The sequence below is a fragment of the Lagenorhynchus albirostris genome, chromosome 12 (genome assembly GCF_949774975.1).
Source record: "Lagenorhynchus albirostris chromosome 12, mLagAlb1.1, whole genome shotgun sequence".
In the NCBI taxonomy this organism is placed as follows: Eukaryota; Metazoa; Chordata; class Mammalia; order Artiodactyla; family Delphinidae; genus Lagenorhynchus; species Lagenorhynchus albirostris.
Window position 1 is genome coordinate 87,634,372 of NC_083106.1, and position 16,746 is coordinate 87,651,117.

At 37.5% G+C, this 16,746-nt stretch overlaps 1 protein-coding gene across 1 annotated transcript in view; it reads left to right on the forward strand.

The window, feature by feature from the left end:
- EYS (eyes shut homolog) overlaps window positions 1-16,746 on the forward strand; it is a 1,671,360-nt gene that overhangs the window by 1,606,204 nt on the left and 48,410 nt on the right. Inside the window, exon 38 of the mRNA XM_060167756.1 lies at window positions 2,170-2,344. Coding sequence (XP_060023739.1) covers window positions 2,170-2,344 — 175 coding nt within the window. The remainder of the gene's footprint in view (window positions 1-2,169; window positions 2,345-16,746) is intronic.

Sequence of the window (16,746 nt, forward strand, 5' to 3'; positions counted from 1 at the left end):
CCAGTCTGGGAAGATCCCACATGCTGCAGAGCGGCTGGGCCCATGAGCCATGGCCGCTGAGCCTGTGCATCCGGAGCCTGTGCCCCACAACGGGAGAGGCCACAACAGTGAGAGGCCCGTGCAAAAAAAAAAAAAAAAAAGAATCATGTACCATAATGTTCATTGCACACTATTTCCAAAAGCCAGGACATGGAAGCAACCTAAGTGTCCATCAACAGATGAAGGGATAAAGCAGATGTGACACATATATACAATGGAATATTACTCAGCCATAAAAGGAAAAAAAATTGAGTTATTTGTAGTGAGGTGGATGGACCTATAGTCTGTCATACAGAGTGAAGTAAATCAGAAAGAGGAAAACAAATACCATATGTTAACACATATATATGGAATCTAAAAAAAAAAAAGGTTCTGACAAACCTAGGGGCAGGACAGGAATAAAGACGCAGATGCAGAGAATGGACTTGAGGACACAAGGAGGGGGAAGTGTAAGCTGGGACGGTGTGAGAGAGTAGCATTAACATATATACAGTACCAAATGCAAAATCGATAGCTAGTGGGAAGCAGCTGCATAGCACAGGGAGATCACCTTGGTACTTTGTGACCACCTAGAGTGGTGGGATACGGAGGGTGGGAGGGAGATGCAAGAGGGAGGGGATATGGGAATATATGTATACTTATAGCTGATTCACTTTTTTATACAGCAGGAACTAACACAACATTGTAAAGCAATGTTGTACTTTATTGTACTCCAAAAGAGATGGAGTTTTTATTAAAAAATTAATAAAAAATAAAATAATAAAAATTTATATATAATAATATATTATTATTATATATTATTCCATATATTATTTATAATTATTATATTTATAATATATTTATAATATATATAATTATATATATAATTATATAATATAAATATATTGTATATTATATAATATATTATATATAATATATTATATATATAATATATTATATAATATATTATATAATATATATAATATATATAATATTAATATATTATATAATATATATAATATATATAATATAATATATTATATATAATATATATAATAATATAATATATATTTTATATATATTATATTATATTTTATATATTTTATATATTTATATATTATATAAATATATAAATATATATTTATATATTTATATATTTAATTATATATTTTTATATATTTATATATAAATATATAAATATATTTATTTATATATATTTATATATGTATATATTTATATATAATAATATATTTATATATTATTATATATATTTATATAATATATTATAAATATATAAATATTTATAATATAAATACTTATAAATTATATATTTATAATATAATTGTAATTCATTATATATAATTAATATTAATATAATATATTATTATATTATAATATATTAATAAAAAATAATAATAAATTTATTAAAATTTTATTTTATTAAAAAATAAAAATAGCAAAGGCATTTTATTATTTATTTCCTTTAAAAATAAAGCAGACAATAAAGTCTTGCATTATGGTGCCTGTGAAGAGGCGGGTGTCCCTGTGTTTGGTGCGGGAGACATAACTGTGCAAATATCCATGACACTTGGGCACGCTGCAAAGCACCCATATCTGTTACCCTAGTAGTTTTCCTTCTGGAAATTTATACTAAGGAAATACTTAGCAAATGCACATAGTATACATGTAATAAATTTCTTATAGCATTATTTTTAATACCAAAAAAAAGAAATGAGTCAATAGTTCAATAATTGAAATTTGATTAAGTATATTATGATCTAAGAGACTATTATGCTATCATTGAAAAATAGTTAATGCTATGAGAAAAGAGTTAAAAGCATTTATGCTCTACAAATTTCTGGTACAATATATATATTAAATATTTAATGCAAGATTCTACTTTTGTTTAAAAGAAAATACAACTAAGCATAGAAAAAACTCTATATATATATGTATATGTGTGTTTTCTCTGGAGTGGTGATATGGTAGTTGACTTTATTTTTCACCCTGTGCTTCTGTTTTTTTTTTCATTAAATTAACATGTATTACTTTATTTTGAAAAATGTTCCTTTAAAAATGAAAAATAATTGTCTTCTTGTTTTATCCATTTCTTCCATTTTTTAAACTGAAGTATTTTTTTCTCTTTTCAAGGTTGTATTTTTACTCTGCAAGTTCGCACTAAGAAGAATGGCCATTTCAGAAGCCTGGGGACGCCTGAGGGCCACCCAAATGCTGGGCGCAGCGTTGGCCAGTGTGATGCTTCTCCCTGCCGCTTGATGAAATGTGGCAACGGTGGGACGTGTGTGGAGCAGGGATCAACTGTTTAGTAAGTGTGACATTATTAGGAAAGAATGTGGCAAGTTGTTTGCGTTCTACCTGGTCCCCTACTCGCGCAAACTAGGAACACAAACTGACACTTATTTAAAATATTTTTATGGAGACTTGCTAGATGACTGGGGGACAGATAAAGGCAACTAGAAATGGATCAGCACAGCATTTATGATAATGAAAATGAATCACTACATCTCATTACAGGAAAAAATAGACTATCTTAAATTCATGGTGTTGAGAGTGTTGCCAGAGATGTTCGCCATACAAGGGTTTACAAGGGCTCACATTTGTGATTTGCTTTTATATTTGGGTTTGGGCTCCCTTAGAAAGGAGCCTCTCCTCTCTAGGTGGACCCCAGCAAAACTGTACAGTTTGGTTTCTGAACTACTTTAATATAAAACAAAATGTGAGTCTGTTGGGTGGGAAGAAAATAAACAAAGGAATGTTGTCTTATAAATAAGTTACTTCATTGAGCATGTCCTCGTGCATAAGTGGTATATGATGGGCTCCAGGAATACACCAAATAAAGAGGAAGGAAGCTCTCTGTCCTTCAGTTCCTTCCACTGTGGCTACTCATACATTTCTATGTCTCATACACGCATGAGATGGATAGAAAACTGATTTGTCAAAGTTTTTCTCCCAGGACACATCAGAAGGTATGACTCACTGCTAACACTGGCTGATTGCAAAGAGTGGGGCAGTGGGGAATCAGAGGCTCCCCTGGAAGACGGGGGAGAGCACATGTAGTTTAGAAAGCCCCAAACAGTTCCCCTCCACCTCCACACTAGAAAATTATCAAAAACAAAGTGCAAAGTTCAAAGAACTGATCATCACTGTACCTTGGGCTGGACAGAAAGCACATAGGACGCGGGGGGAGGAGATGGTCACTAGATCTTCCTGTTTCTTACCAAAAGCACTCCAGTGACTTCTCAGGACATGTAAAATAACTAAACCCTTCCTCATGAGCTATAAAGCCCTACATGATCTGGCCCCGCCCCCCTCAGACCATCTCTCTTCCTCCTCACTCACTACAGTTAACCTACTTTTATCTTTTGAACACGCCAAGCTCATTTCTCTTTCTAGACCTTCATGCTATGTCTTTCAGCTGGAGGACCTTCACCTTCAGTCTCCATCTGGCTGCCTCCTTCTTGTCATTGTCTCACCTCCTCAGAATGGGACTCCCTTAGACCAGCCCAAAACTATCCCTCCCTCTGATCATTCTCTATCACATTACCATATTTTACTTCTCCATAATATATCATTGTCCTATTTTGTTTATTTATTGTTTGTTTATATATTGGCTATTATTTTTCCCTGAGAATGGGCCTGATCTCTCATATTACCAGTGTATCTTCATACCTAGAAGAGTGCCTAGCATAGAACAGGCATTCATTAAGTATTCGTTCAATTAATGAATCAATGAAAAAGTAGAAGGAATCTTAATTCCAAAAGTTCTAAGCAAACATACAAATGGAAGGACAAGCACAGTGACCCCATGCTCACGTTAATGAAGCCAAATTGACTAAACTGGATAGTCTACTGATTGGCTATGAGAAATGGGACAGAGGAAGTATTGGATGCAAAACTTACATGAAAGGTAACAGATTTGATTTATATCAAGAATGAGATGCAGACAGTTCCTGAGCAGGAAAGAGCCATGGTAAAGACAGATGTATGCAAGTTATCTCAACATCCCTTTGCAGGATGGGTATATTGGGGAGGTATGGGAGACAGATTTGGAAATCCAAAATAGCCATAGATAAGGAAATAAAAAATTAATTTAGAAGATATTGCAGAGAAATATTCATGGTGTTTTGTGATCTACTGAATATGAGATTGTGACAGGAAGGCTTGTAGGGAGTCAAGTCTAAATTAATCCAAACCAAGTATGAATAAGCTTGCTATGTTTCGGGATGTCCAAGATACCTAATGTGCTTTGTAATATGTTAAAAGTGTTAGCTGAATTTTATGGAAAAATTTTAAGAAAAACATGTATAGCTTGATCAAGTCCATAGAAGTGCTAGGGACAAGCCCTGAGTCTTGTGATGCCACCATCAGAGAACAATATTTTTTGGCATTAGCTTTACCACTATGATTTTATCTTTACTTAATTACAATTTTTACTAAAACCTTTTACTTGCTTTACAACTTATGCAGTCTATTTGTCCCATAGCTAAGCTTATTTATTTATTTATTTATTTTTAAGCTTAATTATTTAGAGGCACAAATTTACCTCATTTTATCTAAAGAAATATGGTCATTCTTCAGGTGACTTACTAGGTGTTTTTGTTATTTTTTAATGTGATAATAAATAAACTGCTAATAATAAAGAATGTAATAATTCAGAATGGGAAGTGGCAGGAAGAAAGCACATGGAGTTGAACGTGAAGGCAGGAGATCCATCCCAGCTCTTCATTATCCCTATGGAACAAAGGCCCTACAGGTGTCCATTTCAGAGCCACATGTGTTTATCCTGAATATATAGCACCAAGTTTAGATATGTTGTCAACCCAAGTTCATGTGCCCAATGCAAATGGAGGCCAAACAAACTGAAACACCCAAGTTTGGAGCAGAGAAAGGTTTATTGCAAGGCCAAGCAAGGTGAACGGACAGCTCATGCTCAAAATGCCCAAACTCTCCAATGGTTTGGAGGCAGGAAAGCTGGAGCCAGGTACAAGAACAGCCTCCTTATGCATAGACATTAGGCAGAAGGCAAAGCCGTCTCCCAGTTTTGCACTAAATGAGGCCATGACACAAGGAGAAATGGCATCTAAAACAGAAAATCTGTAACATCTGAGCAAGAAACTCTGACCATGGAAATTGTGGAGCATATGCACTTTGCGGTAAGAGATAGATAGGCTTCAGGTTAAACTGTTGCAGCAGGTTTCATGCTGACCCTTTGAGATAAACTAGTATTAGTATGATGAGCCCTAAACAGATGAAAGATGAGGAGGCCCACCTCAGCCTCCACATTCTTGTGGTCAAGGAGGTTTCCCAGCCTGACACACACACAGAGGGCATCTCTAGCTGTCCTCTAGTAGCCTTGGACACATTGTAATATCATTATAATATCATTAGCATTGCAGTTTTTACCCACCTCCACCCTGTGGGTTTTCACTTACGTGCTCATGGGAAAGATTCAAAATGGTGCCTGGTGGAAGCCCAAATAAGAAATTGAAGACAATGTGATCATAGGGGAGGGAAAGGGGAGGCACCCTCATCTAAATCTGGAAGATTAACCCCATATTAACAACCTAGGCTGTCCCTATCGTGTGTTCCTCACTCTCAAGGACATCCATGCTCTTCTTCTCCAAGTGTGTAACTTTTGCTCCTGCCCTAAATAAACTGCTTCTTGATGTGCTCTCCCACACGTACTGTGATTCTAATATGTGCCTTATAACCTTGGTCTCTTTGTGGAATTCTTTCTCCAGAGAAGACAAGAACCAAGGTCCTCTCACCTGCCAAAATCAAATTTGGGGTAAGAATTTTTACAGGCAACATTTGTGGAAGGGCTGCAGGGTGTGTGACTTTCTTCTGATTGGTTGGTGGTGAGGTAACAGGGTGGTGTCCCAAGGATCTCAGTCATTGGCTTTCTGGTTCCAACCAGTCTGGGTCCACATGCTTGTGCTCAGCCTGGAGTTACCATCCTCCACCTGGGTGGGAGCCTTAGTTCCTGTAGAAGAACTCAGAGACATGTGCCAGGTTGTTATGTATATCACCCAGGGAAGAACCAGGACCCTGCCCTATCCTGCACTGCTGCTTCTTTCTGCATTTCCTCACTCTCCTAATTAGTAACTCTTTGAATCTACCCTTTGGAACTCAGGGGAGGCCAAAGAGACTGAAAGTCTTTTTCCTACAAGCAAGAAACAAGGGACATGGAAAGGTTTGGGGCCCCAGAAGGGCCCCACAGTGTCCTGCTCAGTTTAATCCCCTTTTCTTTGATACGCCTCAATCTTGAGGGGAATAGGATTGGACAAGAAAGGCAAGAACATTTTGGATAGAGAGGTGAACTACAAACTCAGCAGAGGAGCTCGGTTTTAGGGAGACACTTAGAACTATTTGCAAATGATTTTGATTAATAAAGAACATTTTCTTGATTTGTGATAACAAAAGTAATACCTTACAATTGACCAGCACTTTGTGGCTAACAAGGCACTTTTTCCTTGCATTATTTCCATTGCTCCTAATTAAAACTCTCTAAATTAGTCAGGGCAATTATCCTGGTCCCAATTTCACGGATGGGACACTAAGCCCCAGAGATTATGAGTGAACCAAGATGAGACCTGAGAGCCTTGTAAGTAGTTCCACAGGACCCAAAACCAAATCTTCAGTCTCTGAGTCAATATTCTCTACAGAACCTAAATTGTAAGGACCATTTTTAAGATAATGTAACAAAAGCTCTTTATCTACTGGATGTAATCTGTTCATTTATTCTTAATTTTTAAAAAACAATGTTAAAGATATACCTTCAAATGGCATTTTGTGTTTTCTCCAAGTTGGAAGTACCTTCCCTGATAACACATACCCTGGAGATTTCATGAGTTCCTGTGTGGGTGGAAAGTTGTGTCTCACAGCCTAACAGGAGAGTCTTGATCTGAATAAAAAGTAGACTTGAGTAATAATGTACGACGGGAGTGATACCACTGACACGTTTCCTAAAAAGATCCTAAAGTCTTTCTCATCAAAACTGTGACCAATGTTTGGGATCATCTTATTGATATAACAACAAAATACTTAGTATATTAACTACATGTGAAACATTACTGTAGAGTCAGAAATAGCTCTTGTGACTATTATATAATGACATTAAAATTATGGCTCCCTGAACTTAAAAGATGTGAATGTATGATATGTAAACTATACCTCAATAGAACTAATTAAAAATATTAATGTTTCCACTCATGGACATTTAGCTCCAGTAACAGCAGAAGTTTAAGGAGAATTTTATTCTTTTTGACAGTTTTTGTAATTCTGTTCTAATCTCAGTAAGAATCCTCTTTTTAAAGGAAAAATATGTGTTTGGTTTTTTTTTGTTTGTTTTTTTGCGGTACGCAGGCCTCTCACTGTTGTGGCCTCTTCCATTGTGGAACACAGGCTCCGGATGCGCAGGCTCAGTGGCCATAGCTCACGGTCCTAGCCGCTCCGCGGCATGTGGGATCTTCCCGGACCGGGGCACAAACCCGTGTCCCCTGCATCAGCAGGCGGACTCTCAACCACTGCGCCACCAGGGAAGCCCAAAGATGTGGTTTTGTAACATACTTTTCAATAGTGTTTAAGAAGTTTTCCTCTATCCTTGACCTAGTCCCAGGCTCTTAATTTTATATGACTCTATGCTTTTTCACCCAAAGCAGAGTAATATTAAATTGAATTTCTAGGTAACATTATAGACAATTCAAAACTAAAGTTCAGTCTTTTCCTGAAAAATAACTAATGTACATAATAAAATATTTTTTAAATGCTCAAGAGGCAAGTCCTAACCCAGAGGCATAAATTTCAGTGTTTGGAATCAATTTTAAAAGCTAAATCTGAAAGGTGGTCAAAATGTCTCAACAATACACAGCTTAATGGTACAAAAACTTTTTAAGAGAACTCAAAATGCTCCCCTGTAGTTCTATGCCTCACAGCTGGGGGTGGGAGGCATTGTTCCCGCGCCAAGTAAGGAGGGGTGGGGTCTGATGAGGCTGGACCCGGCGCTGGGCTCCAGCAGACTGAACAAAGCCCTGCTTTCCTGCTCCGAATACGTCAGCACACACAGACCCAGCTGCATTCGAATGCAATGTCTCCAATGAGAGGAGGATAATAAGGCAGTATTACATCCCGGTAAGGCCTTTGTGCTCTTGGGATGAACTCTGATGCAACAGGAAAAACATAGTAAACTATTGCTGTTGTTAGTAGGTAGCCAAGTTTTGAAAAAACTTTTTTCTATAGTTCTAACTTAGCCCTATATGTTCACGTTTGGTACAATGTGCTCCTTTTTTTGTTGTTTGTTTGTTTGTTTGCTTTTTAATTGGGGTACAGTTGTTTTACAATATTGTGTTACTTTCTACTGTACAGCAAAGTGGAGTTCCCTGTACTATACAGCAGGTTCTTATTAGTTATCTATTTTATACATATTAGTGTATATATGTCAATCCCAATCTCCCAGTTCATCCCACCCTCCACCCCCCACCCTGATACAATGTGTTCTTAAGCAGATTTTACTTCATTTAAGTTGCACTTTGCTTAACCCTAAAATCATATTTTGACAGTGACTGAGGGCAATATGCAGATGAGTTCCTTTAAGAAAAGTACAGTGTAAGAAAAGCAAATCTTAGAAAACCAAGCTAGATGTAAAACTGAGCAGCACAGACAGTAAGTACAATAGGAATTCAGAGAATGTGGATATAAAATGTGAATCATCAGAGATTTATACTAAGTTCATAAATGAGGTATACTTACAACATAAACTGATCAGTGAACACAAAAGCTCAGTGACCCAGGGTTTTCTAATTATTGGCTCACAGATGCCTTTAAGAATCACGTGAAAGCTAAAAATCCTTTCCCCTGATCAATGAATATATTTAGGACACAAAATTTACATAAAATTTTAGAGGTTTACAAACTCCTTAGATCCCAATCAGAGAGACCCCCAAACTCTCCAAATTAAGAATTCCTTGCTTCTGTACATTTCATCCAACAGTTCTTAGTCCTGTTTTCCAGCACTCCCCTGCTGGACTATGTGATTGTTTGCCAAGTAGTGTCCTGTTGCCTAAACTCTCCTTACTCTAATCCAGATTGTCTCCTCCTAAAAGCCTCTTTGCTCCTATCACTTTCCCACCCAAAATGTTGTTTTTCATTGCCAAAGCAACACAGTGTAAATCCTTTAATCTGTCATGCAGGGTGTATCATGACTGGATGTCAACCTATCTGTTCCTGCTATAATTTTTTTCCCTGCAATATACTCAGATTAATTGTATCACCCTGTCCAGCCTCTGGAGAAACACTCCCCTTACCAAGCAACCAACTGCATGTAGCTAACTTGGTAACTCACTACCTTGCACTAGTTTTTCCTCCTTTCCCCCCACTTTGCTTTTCCCTCACTCTTGCTTACTTGCCAGAGGGTTCCTTATTTCCTTGGAATTGCTTTTAGTCTCTGTTTTCTAGGGATTCCAAGTTAAGACGGATAGTATTTCTTAACTATGAGATTAGCAAAGAGCTAAAAAAATTGACTCATCTAGTGGTGAGGCTGTAGAGAAACAGGCACTGCAGTTTACTAGAGCAAACTCTATTTGTTAAAGCAAAAGATGTTCATCCCTAGATTGTAAAGCTGAACAGTGGAGGACTCTGCCGCTATAAAGCTTATCTGTTGCTATGGAGTGATCCTCAGGATACATTAGGTGAATAAAGGGTAAAGAAACATGTAAGAAAAGGGAATGATAGTTAGATGTAGATAAATAGATATAAGTATATACATATAGATACACATAACACACATACACATATGCTCATTATTTTTTTAAGAAAGGAAGATTACAGAAAAAAATTATAGATAGTTACTTATAGAATGAGGGCAAGAACAAGGGAAAGTGATAGGATGAAAGCTAGGCTTTTCAAAATACAATTTGCTTTACAGTTTTACTGGGGACTAGGTAAATGTTTCACCTGGTAAATCAAAAAATGAAAAAGAGTAATTCTTAAACATTGTAAGAAAATAAGAAAATAAATGAATTTAACCATATTTCAAGTTGGTGCCATAACCAAGTATAGAGATTTAATTCAATTGATTTTTTAAAGTATTTTAGCTGTACAGTAGGTTATAGTCTAAGGACAAAAAGAATCATAAAGCTATCCTAAATTGCATCCTGTGGTCTTGATATTAGTGGTAGCACTGTTATTGTTATTTTGGAACTACAGATAAAAATAGCTAGATAGCAAGATTCTAGATGGCTGGCTGGCTGGATGGATATAAACAAAATTAGTAATTATGTTAATATTTACTAATTATGTTAATATCATTAGGAACAAAGATCTTCAGCATAAGAGGAAAGAGATATAGACATAAAATGAAAGAAGTAAGAATCTTTTCATCTTTATTTTGAACTAGAAATAACATATGAATTCATGACTTAATTTTCTCTTTCTAAAAAACGTATTCCTTAGCTATGTCCACTAAAGTAACCTAGAAACAATAATAACCCAGCAGCAATGAATAGCTCTAGTGTCAAAATTGTCATCTCCAAATGCCATTTTCCACTAAAAATAAATCAGGACTTCTTGGAGACTTGGACATTCAAGTCTGGGGTAGGAAATACATGCTATGAGCCTGGATGTCTTCTTGTGCCTGAAAGTGAGAGATATCAAAGACTACCAGGGCCGTTGAAAAAGAAGACAGGAGCCAGCTTAAGGAGACTCCCACTGACCAAAGATGGGATGACTTCAGAAATACACAGAATAATGTCTGTGATGGCTTTAAACATGCCAGTATGTAAATGCACATAGTTGTTACGATACTCCACCCACCCCCACCAAGGGAGGAAAAGAAACTTGTCTCCCTAGAGGTTGCTAGTGCACCACTCACTTATTCTGCAGTTTGATAAAGAGGAAGTGTTCAACCTTCCTTTCCTATCAAGACTGTATTGCAGGAATGGTAGCCAGCTTCCAAGCAGCCCACGGGGATTCTTGTCCATGGTAGACACATCGTCCTGCAGTCTCCTCCCACCTGAGTAGGCTGACTTGTGCAAATAACAGGATATTCTGGAAATGACAGTTTATGACTTCTGCCTTCCTTAAATTATTAAATTTAAGGGTTAAATGATCCTATCCACTGAACAGTTTTAATAATAGTCACACTGTATTTCATCTAGTCCCTGGGGCAGTGGGATAGAGGATGAGTTTTCAGGTGACAAAGCCTGAAAACACAGTGACTTATTATGAGACATTATAATAAATGTTTATTATTGCTTTAAGCCATTAAGCTCTGAGGTAATTTATTGTGCAGCAATAGATAACACTAAATAATATTAACTAGCCAGACAGTGGATGAGGAGTAATTTTTAATAGATCTGAGCTAATAGTGCAAGATAAATAATAGAAATGAGAAACACCATTTTGTAACCACCAAGGAAATAATGGCTGCTTGAACTACTCAGTGAAAGGTTGATAGAAAACTATACAATGGTTGTATCAAGCTGACGCCACTTGAACCAACTGATCAGTCATAACATAATTAAATGTAGAACAAGCATTGTGTGCCTCTAATGTGATGTATTTAGAACTACACAGTCCCACCCACAAAGCAGCCCAAATGTGAATCTAATAAAGCCTCTATATCTATAAGTTTATGAGAAATATGGGCAATAGAGGAAAACAAGCTAACTAACATTATAAGGATATAAACAGCCAAATCCAGAATGGAAAATTCTACTGGACAAGTGACACAAAAATAGCATGTGTGGGAAGAAATGCAGAGAGAGAATTTTTATCTCAGTAACAAGCCTTAAGACACATAGTGTGTGGGCTTCCCTGGTGGTGCAATGGTTGAGAATCTGCCTGCTAATGCAGGGGACACGGGTTCGAGCCCTGGTCTGGGAGGATCCCACATGCCGCGGAGCAACTAGCCCCGTGAGCCACAACTACTGAGCCTGGGAGTCTGGAGCCTGTGTTCCACAACAAGATGAGGCCGCGATAGTGAGAGGCCCACACACCGCGATGAAGTGTGGCCCCCACTTGCCACAACTAGAGAAAGCCCTCACACAGAAACGAAGAGCCAACACAGCAAACATAAATAAATACATTACTAAACTCCTACCCCCAACATCTTCTTTAAAAAAAAAAAAAAAGAAATACTGTGCAGGTGCATTTGTGGAACTTATTTGGGTGCTGATGAATTGTCAAAAAAACACTTTTTCAAGACAATCATAATTAGCTGAACACAAAAATTAGATGACAGGAATTAGTGTTAATTTTGTTGGGTCTGATAATACTATTGTGGTTTTCTTTTTTAAAGTTTCTTATCTGTTAGTGATACATACTATAGTATTTACAGATAAAGTAAGACTTGCTTCAAAAGATTTTGGCAAGGGCTTCCCTGCTGGCGCAGTGGTTGAGAGTCCGCCTGCCGATGGAGGGGACATGGGTTCGTGCCCCGGTCCGGGAAGATCCCACATGCCACGGAGCGGCTGGGCCCATGAGCCATGGCCGCTGAGCCTGCGTGTCCGGAGCCTGTGCTCCGCAACGGGAGAGGCCACAACAGTGAGAGGCCCACGTACCACAAAAAGAAAACAACAAAAAAAAAGATTTTGGCAAAAAAAAGTGGTGGAGAAAGAAACAATGAAACTAAAGAGCTGAGAATTGATAACTTGAAGCGGGCAACGGATTCAAGGAGGTTCATTGATACTATTTTTTTTTCTACTTTTGTATACATTTGAATTAAAAAACAATAGTACACATAATTCACATTTTGTCTAATTTGTAAAATTCATAAGGTATAAAATAAAAAAAATATTCATGATCACACCAGTTATAGATAACTACCTTTAAAATTGGAGGATGTTTTATTCCAATCTTTCTCCATCTTCAGTTCTTAGCTGCCGAAACAAAGTAAATCCATTATTTGGTGCCACCTATGGAAAACGTATTTGAAGGATGTAAATTATAAATTAAATTCCTACTTTCTGTTCCTCTATTATTGAAGTAGCTAGAAAATAAGAGTCAAAAGTAAGGATTCAGTGTAGATTTTATCAAGCCTCTCTATTACTGTGGTTTAAGGGGAATAATTTTTCTCTCTTGGTTTTTGTGTAACTCAGATGTCATTCACTTTCTATAAGATCCTTGAGATCTGCATAAACTATGAAAGTCCAAAGACCTTTCCAAGATTAATGCAGATTCCAGGAGAAAGGGGAATGTTCTCAAAGCCATCTCTGGTTCCATGGTCCTGCTTCCACCCACACAGCCTCTACTCCGGACCATGTATGCCTAAAAGCGACAATCAACCTCTTTGACTTCTACTAAGTTAACAAGGCCATTCACACTTTGAGATGGATCAGACTGTTTATGTTGGTGCAGGGGGACAGGATGCATGCAGATATAGAAGGGAAATGTTTATATCCACTTAAACAACTCTCATCCTGTGTTTTGGTCATCCCACCATAGCAGTGAATACATGGTCATTCCACCCCATCTCTTTGTCTTCTTGTCATTGCTTCATATTGCTCCAAATGACTCTCTAGGTTAGAATAAACCAAATTTCCCTCCTGGCCTTGGCCAGAGCAATTTAGCTATTTTCTTTTTATAGTACAGGTTTATGCTCACATTAATGCAACTAGGGTCCACCATCTACTCCAAGCAGCTCACCTAGAGAGTTTCCCAAAGACAATTCTCTCTTTAAGAGGAGTTGAGTCCAACTGTTAACATAATACGTTTGGGCACTTACACCTGGAGAACAGAACCATTAGGATTGAGGCCCACAGATGGCTGCCAGTACTTTTATTAGTGTGTAAAGAGTAATTGCATCTCATCCTTCTTACTCCATGAGGTATCATCAAAGAGTTTGGTGAATGATCTCCCCAGCAAGGGACGGAAGGCCATAGGGTAACGTCAGCAAGTAGAGTGATGGTCACCACCCTTCCCTGTAAGTATGTTGAGTCTTGACATGACCACATTCCAGTGTACAGGGAGCCCCATTTGTTTAACACTTGTTTGTATATTTTTCAAAGGCTTAAATTTTGAGCATGTCATTTTGATATCCAATAAATTTTAGCAGATAAAATGATATCCATCATATCACACGTACCTTATTCTCCCAACTTATTATTCAGATGAAAATAAGTTATATAGGAAAACAAAGTGACATTAATGAAGTCATCCAACACAACAAATGGTCTAAGGAGGAGGAGATTCAGCTATGTTTCTCTTTTCCTTTAAATCATGGAGAAATATGTTATATGTGCAGAAGTGGAATCCTTCAGGCCATATGCTCCTGCATTGCTAAGCAACATGCTTTTATTCCATTATTCATATGGCTTTATTATCACACCACATAGATTTCTTTTTAAGTGATGTATCTGTGATTTTCCGTATGCATAGAGAACTCACAAATCTGTAGCCATAAATTTCTTACAGATCTAGCTCAAGGTGAATTTTCTCCAAGAACTTTTTCTTTCTGCTCTCATCTCATAATGAGAATTCTAAAACTCTGCCCTCATTAGGCTCAATATGTATAAAAGACTTTCTCTTATCCAAAGCAACCAGAATCTGTATGATGGGTAAACTGAAAAAATAGAGTAATCAGGGGTTATACTTTTCTAAGTCTCTTTCTCAACCACACACTGAGGACTAATAATTACATTTATCTCATTGAATAAATATGAGAATGAAATGAGTTACTACATATAAAGTACTTAAAATGGTGCCTGGCACTAAGATGAGGCCCAAATAAACTTTGAACAGTATATTTTACATGTATCACATATATATTATATAAATGCATTGTTATAAATAATTATCATAAAGTCCTTAGGGTCAATACTATGTTTTCTGTTTTGTATTCACCCTGGTATAAAATAGAGTGGGGCACGGCACTCATTCTGTGGTGAAAAATTAGTAAGCAAGTAAATGATGTTTAAATGATACTAAAACAAAAAATATTAAACCTTCTATCATCTCATTTCCAATTAATTTTTATACATCAATGTTTATCCTAAACTTCAGAAGTCTTAGAATGGTCTAATTACAAGAAAGTTAAATTCTTCATGTTGAATATGACTAACATTTTCTTCTGCATTGTCACCTCTCCATGTTTAGAGGTAGAAGAACCTGCAAATTGTTCTTTATGTATTAAGAATTGAGGATAGAAAACATTTAGGGATTGGACCTGAGACAAGAAAACAGTTCTATGTATAGTATCAATGATTCCTCAGGGTTTTTTTAATATTCTTAGCTACTCTCTAGTGGATGCTTCAGCCCTTTGACTGCTATTCTGCTTAACTCACAAATCTGTCTTACATTCTCAATATTCAACAAGTTCAAGAGCCAGTTCATTAGGTACTTAAAGGGAGAAAAAAGGCCTGTTATCACCTGCTCTCACCTCCAACTCAGAATAACTAAAAGTAGATTTTTATATTTTCCTACTAAGATATATTCTTCTCCAAATGTCCCTATTCCCAATAATGGCACCATATTCTTTCAGTTATTTAATCCTGAAACCCCAAAGACTTCCATGAGATTAAGAGACAAAGAGTGATAGTTGTGGTGGACCCCCTCTCCCATCACCAGCCATGTAATTTGCTTACTGATCTGATCCTCAAGTCTCTACCCCATAATAGGAGGCTGAGGACAGGAGTCCCCTAGGAGGGCTTTCGGGAGCACTGAATGAGCCAACATACTTGACGTGCTTAGCAGGGTGCCTGGCACAGGTGAGCTCCAGAAACATTTTCTGTTGCTAGGATCTTTCGTCTAGGTACCAACACACCTACCAAGTGCTTCTCACACCCCCGTCAACCTTTCCATCCTCAGAGCCATTTCCCTGCCTAGGCGACTCTGCATCCAGCTATCTCCTTAAACCAGTCATGACTCAGTCATTCACTTATTTATTCCCAGGATGTTCAATGAAAAATTCCAATATGCCAGGAACTGCTTTAGGTCCTGGGCCTGCAACAGAGAGCAAAGAGCCCTGACCTCTACTCCCATGGAATTACTGATCTAGTGTAGGGTCAGCACGCCATGGCCTACAAGCCAAATCTTGTCCAGCACCCATTTTTGTGAATAAAATCGGGATACGGCCAGGTCCATTCATTTGTGGATTCTCTGCAGAGGCTTTCAACAGTTGGAAGAGCTGAGTTATGGTTACAGAGTCTGACGGCCCACAAAGCAAACTGTACAGTGTCAAAGCTCAGTAAGATCCCACCAAGAGTAAACCTACATCACTAGAGCATTTATGGGGTCATCCTATACATACCAGGTCAATATTCTTCAATATAGCTCATCATTCAGGTCACTCCCTGCACATCTTTGTGTCACTTACAGGTTGAACCCTCTCAGCCCGCTATCCACAGTTTCCTTCTCCAGCCTACTCTTCTCCTGCCCCTTCCCCTCAATGCTCTCATTCTTGTTGGCAAATCTCACTTCAGCAGCCTTCCCTGAACTCATTAAGGTTGCTTAGGTGTCTTTCCAGTGGGCTCCAAGAGTATTCATTTTATCACTTGTCACATTGTATTAAAATTGTCTGCTTACTAATGTGATCCCCTCTCAAACAGCAAGTCCATGAGGTCAAGAATGGGGGCTTATGTGTTGTGGAAGGCTCATTGCTCAGCACAGTGTCAGACACATAGCATGTAAAAAATGATAACAGGAAATACTCTTTAATGAATGAACATCTACCTCTCTTTGGTTTTTTCTGCTTTTCCCACTATGTGGATGCCT